The sequence below is a fragment of the Anolis sagrei genome, chromosome 5 (assembly GCF_037176765.1).
Source record: "Anolis sagrei isolate rAnoSag1 chromosome 5, rAnoSag1.mat, whole genome shotgun sequence".
Taxonomy (NCBI): domain Eukaryota; kingdom Metazoa; phylum Chordata; class Lepidosauria; order Squamata; family Dactyloidae; genus Anolis; species Anolis sagrei.
In genome coordinates this window covers 8,566,052-8,571,796 of record NC_090025.1, presented here as the reverse complement: position 1 = coordinate 8,571,796, position 5,745 = coordinate 8,566,052, and the positions used below count along the sequence as shown (strand labels likewise).

Below are 5,745 nucleotides of genomic sequence, written 5' to 3'. Positions count from 1 at the left end.
AGAAAGGGGGAGAAAAGGAAGAAAAGAGAGAAGGAGGGATGAAACCAAAGAGCGAAAGAAGGGATGAAAAAAGAGGTAGAGAAGGAAGAAAGGAGGGGAAGGGGAAGAAAAAGGGGGGAAGGAATAGGTAGGTACCACTCTTTCATAATAGTCCAGATATCTACCTCTACTTTGAAAATTCTTACTATAGGCCACAGCAACGCGTGGCAGGGCACAGCTAGTCATTCATAAAACCCTCCCAAAAAAACAGCAGAAAGGACTTAAAAACGTCCAAAAGCTAAATGAGGATACAGCGCATATGCTCCCAGCATCCCCTAGACCTTACTTACTTACTTAGGTGATCCCTCATTGTCCGAGTAAGATAGTCTTCCAATATCAGTGTACTGGTGGGTCCGTAGGTGGACTGTGGAGCCCTATTCTTGACCTACATATTCTCCTGCAGTGAGGGCATTGGTTTCCAGGTGGAAGGCGGTCTCAGTTGAGGTTGGCTTGACGTGCCTTCCTCTTGGCATGTTTCTCTCTTTCCATTCATGCCTCTTCAAATTCTACAGCACTGCTGGTCACAGCTGACCTCCAGCTGGAGCGCTCAAGGGCCAGGACTTCCCAGTTCTCAGTGTCTATGCCAGTTTATAAGGTTGGCTTTGAGCCCATCTTTAAACCTCTTTCCCAGCCCACCAACCTTCCGTTTTCCGTTCTTGAGTTCAGAGTAGAGAAACTGCTTTGGGAGACGGTGGTCTCTGCTACCCCTAGACCAGGCCCTTTAGGGGAGGAGGATGCTCCAAACGTGCTGCTTCCAAGCTGCAAGCTTGCTTCTCCTTTGATCTCCAGGAACTTCCTAGGTTCTCTCTAACAGCCTATGGCTGTTAGAAATTGTGGGAATTGAAGTTCAACACACCTGGAGGGCCCCATGTCTGATCTAGAGTAACTTCTGGTGGAAGTTTTAATTTCAAAAGGGTTCACCATTATCCACAGTAAATTCAGAAACATATAGAGGCCGGCTTTAGCACAGCAGGTTAATCACCACCTGCAGTAAACCTTATTTATTTATTTATCGTGTTATCAGCAACCATTGTATTACAATTCTAACAGAGCAAAACAAACACAGAGATTAAAAAGAAAAAAAAAGAAGAAAGAAAAAAAACCCCACAGATTTTGTAAATTTGGTATTTGGTTAAATGTCCTTTGACCAGTATCTGGCCACTTGGAGTGCCTCTGGGGTTGCCGCAAGAAGGTCCTCCCTTGTGCATGTGGCAGGGCTCAGGGTGCATTGCAGCAGGTGGTCAGTGGTTTGTTCTTCTCCGCACTCGCATGCCGAGGATTCCACTTTGTGGCCCCATTTCTGAAGGTTGGCTCTGCATCTCGTGGTGCCAGAGCGCAGTCTGTTCAGCGCCTTCCAAGTCGCCCAGTCTTCTGAGTGCCCAGGGGGGAGTCTCTCATCTGGTATCACCCATGAATTGAGGTGCTGGGTTTGGGCCTGCCACTTTTGGACTCTCGCTTGCTGGGGTGTTCCAGCGAGTGTCTCTATAGATCTAAGAAAATTATGTCTTGATTTAAGTCGTTGACGTGCTGGCTGATACCCAAACAGGGGATGAGCTGGAGATGTCAATGCCTTGGTCCTTTCACTATTGGCTGCTACTTCCCGGCGGATGTCAGGTGGTGCAATACCGGCTAAGCAGTGTAATTTCTCCAGTGGTGTGGGGCGCAGACACCCCGTGATAATGCGGCATGTCTCATTAAGAGCCACAGAAGCAACCAGAGACGACTTGAAGCAGTAAACCTTGCCAACTGAAAGGTTGACAGTTCGAAGCTGGGTCAGGGTGAGCTCCTGACCTTCAGCCAAGCTCTCCACCCACCTAGTGGATCGAAAAAAGCGATGTGAGTGGATGAATAGGAAGTGCATAAAGCAGGGAGATATTTTAGGCATGGCATTTTGGAGGATAGTTTATGAACAAAAGAAGTTCTTTGGCAAGGAGGTGGAGCGACAGCACCCCCGTGGCCAAAACTGAGCACAGCCTCCAAAAGATGCCGAATGAGAGAAGCCAAAATATACCTCTATCTGTTGTCTGTCTTTTTATTGTATAATCAGCATTAAATATTTGCCATATATGTGTTCTGTCGTCCGCCCCAAGTCCCCTTTGGGGTGAGAAGAGTGGAATATAAATACTGTAAATAAATAAATATAATTACACTGAATTAGATGCGAAGAATAGCTGAAGAAAGGCCCACTATTTTTGACAGAGAAGAGTGCCATACTAATATTGTGCTATGCTAATAATATAATATAGTATGGTGGATTAGTACACTACAGTAATATATAATGCTAATAGCGTGCTATGCTAATAATATACTAGCTGCCCCCCTGCCACGCGTTGCTGTGGCCCAGTCTGGTGATCTGGAAAATAAAGTAACGAGAAAGCATTTGTTTCTAATATATGTAATTTCTTTATGCTTGTAGGTAAACAGTATTTCTTGCTGTTTCTTTGTCAGTGTTGATGTGGAGAGTGTCTGGTTTGCCTACTCTGGGATATGTAACGTATTATTGTCCTTCTTAAGGGGTCCCTTTCAAGTCTATGATACTATATCTCTCTGTGTGTGAATCATATCTATCTATATTTATGGCTGAATGGCTCTTTGTCAGGAGGGGTTTGATTACATTTTCTTGCCCCGGTGAAGGGAGTTGGACTGGATGGCCTTAAGTATTTTCTGTTGGTCATGGGGGTTCTGTGTGGGAAGTTTCCCCCAATTCTTTCATTGGCGGGGTTCAGAACGCTCTTTGATTGTAGGTGAACTATAAACCCCACAAATTTCAAGGTCTGTTCCCCCCAAACTCCATCTGTGTTCATATTTGGGCATATGGTTTCTTTTTAAATTGTTATTATACACTGTCGTTTATGTTTAATTGCACTGAATGTTTTTGCTTTATCAAGGTATATATTTTGTTTCGGCATCGAATTGTGCCGACTGTGTATACCGTCCTGAGTCGCCTTCAGGCTGAAATGGGCGGGATAGAAATAATGTAAAAATAAATATATATATATATAAATATATTTTTATTCTTCAATAAACTGCTTGCTTATAAAGAACTCTGGTGTGTGACATTGGGTTCAGAGGTGCTTTCCCAGTATTACTATACTATACTATAACAATATTATAGTATGGTGGAATAGTACAATACAGTAATATATAATGCTAATAGCGTGCTATGCTAATAATATAATATACTCGCTATCCCCTGCCACGCGTTGCTGTGGCCCAGTCTGTTGATCTGGAAAATAAAGTAATGAGAAAGTGTTGGTTTCCAATATATGTAATGTCTTTCCGCTTGTGGGTAAACAGTATTTCTTGCTGTTTCTTTCAGTGTTGATGTCTGGTTTGTCCACCCTGGAACATGCAACATATCATTGTCTTTCTTTAGGTGTCCCTTTCAAATCTTTAATACTGCATCTGTCATATACATATATGTGTGTGTGTGAATGGCTGGATGGCCCTTTGTCAGGAGGACTTTGATTATATTTTCTTGCCTTGGTGAGGGGAGTCGGACTGGATGGCCTTAAGGCAGCATTTCTCAACCTGGGGTTTGGGACCCCTGGGGGGGAGGTTGCGAGGAGGTGTCAGAAGGCTTGCCAAAGACCACCAGAAAACACAGTATTTTCTGTTGGTCATGAGGGTTCTGTGTGGGAAGTTTGCCCCTGATTCTATCATTGGTGGGCTTCAGAATGCTCCTTGATTGTAGGTGAACTGTGAAGCCCAGTGACTACAACTCCCAAATGTCAAGGTCTATTTTCCCCAAACTCCATCTGTGTTTATATTTGGGCATATTAAGTATTCCTGCCAAGTTTGGTCCAGATCCATCATTGTTTGAGTCCGCAGTGAGGTAGGTCCATAGAGGTAGGTGAACCACAACTCCAAAACTGAAGGTCAATGCCCACCAAACCCTTCTAGTGTTTTGTTGGTCAGGGGAGTCCTGTGTACCAAGTTTCATTCAACTCCATCGTTGGTGGAGTCCAGAATGCTCTTTGATTGTAGGTGAACTATAAATCCCAGCAACTACAACTCCCAAATGACAAAATCATAATTTTTTGAGTGATGGTCATTCCTTGTGTTGTGAAACGTTTTGCTGCCAAATTTGGTGTGATTTCGTTCATTGGTTCTTTTGTTTTTAGGGTACTCATTATGCAGAGCATTTTTATATTTATAGATATTACATGTAATATTAATAATACTACAGTATAGTGGCATAGTACAATATAGTAATATATAATGCTAATATTGTGCTATACTAATAATATAATATATTGTATGTATACATAACTTGTAAGCCGCTCTGAGTCCCCTTCGTGGTGAGAAATGTAGTAAATAAATAGATAAATAAATACGACATTCCCACAGGAACGCACTGTATCTTTTATTAACTTTTATTATTTAGAAAAGGCCATCTTTCCACCGGAGAAATCTATTGATTGCATCAGTCAGGCGTGAGGTTTACGATAGGCTGATATATCCAACTATATTTTACCAAAAAGTCCCATTCCTGGAGACAGATCTAAAGGTGGACCAAGGTAAACATGCAAGAAGGCAGCTGGTGAGAGTTTCCTATTGCTGTGGGCATCGTGCAAATTTCTGGAGAGTGTATATTAGAAGAAAGCATTTCCCTTCCGCTTGAATGTATGAGTGAGTAAGAAAGGTGGTTGCATTATTGGCTAGGCATAGGACCAATGACCAATTTCTATCCTCCAAACTCCTATTTCTTCTTATATAGGGCGAACGCCATGGCTGCCAAAGCCGCCAAAGCCAACCCAACAAGGAGGAATTTATAATCACTTGGGATCCATGGAGGGGAAGAATTATCAGGAATTGATGCTTCACTTCCACGGGAATTGGCTGATGTGATGGGTGAACGATCTATCGCCAAATCAGGGCAGTCAGGTGAAGAGCGATTTGCTTGGCGTTTCCGAGAGCCAATGATATTTGGGGTTGTGGTGAGATCCATGCTGGCATCTTTCTGCACTTGGACCTCATAGGTTCTGATGGACCCGTCATCCTCTTGGTTGGCATTCAAGGGCTGAAGGGGCACATCACCTCTTTCGCCTTGAGCTGAACCAGAGCGCTGCTCTCCAGTTGGACCGCTCGTGCTCAAATCGCTCACAATTAAAGGATCTTCCGTTAAACCGCTGAGGAGTAACCTTCCTGAGTCGCCAGAATATCCTGTCTCTGAGACATCAACAAGTTGCCCTGGAGAACTCATGCTTGGGACCGATTTCAGGACCCCAGGTTTGCATGGGCCATCGTCGTCGTCATCATTGCCTTTGGAGATCCCTGAAGAACCGTTCCTTCTCTTCCTTGGATTTACCGTGCGCAAGGGCTGGCTTACCCTAGATACCTGTGGAGAAGAGACAAGGTATCAGTTCAACCTTTCGAGCAGGAAAGAAAAGGAAATTTTCAGATATCCCCAGCTTTGTTTTTCTCATGTAAGTATGCAGAAGAATTTAACACTTCGCATCAAAGCACATCCATGTGGTTCAACGCACAGCCTCTTCTGTGTCAGGCATTCATGATTTATTTATTTACTGTATTTGTATACCGCTTTTCTCAGCCAATCGTCGACTCAAGGCGGTTTACAACAAATCAGTACACATATTGTGTCCAATTCTGGGCACCACAATTGAAGAGAGATGTTGACAAGCTGGAATGTGTCCAGAGGAGGGCGACTAAAATGATCAAGGGTCTGGAGAACAAGCCCTATGA

At 43.6% G+C, this 5,745-nt stretch overlaps 1 protein-coding gene across 2 annotated transcripts in view; it reads right to left on the bottom strand.

The window, feature by feature from the left end:
• Positions 1–4,385: 4,385 nt before the first annotated feature.
• MAVS (mitochondrial antiviral signaling protein) overlaps positions 4,386–5,745 on the bottom strand; it is a 19,107-nt gene continuing 17,747 nt past the window's right edge. For both annotated transcript variants that reach the window (XM_060779431.2, XM_067468554.1), the window contains exon 7: positions 4,386–5,380. In XM_060779431.2, coding sequence (XP_060635414.2) covers positions 4,742–5,380 — 639 coding nt within the window. In that variant the 3' untranslated portion in view covers positions 4,386–4,741. The remainder of the gene's footprint in view (positions 5,381–5,745) is intronic.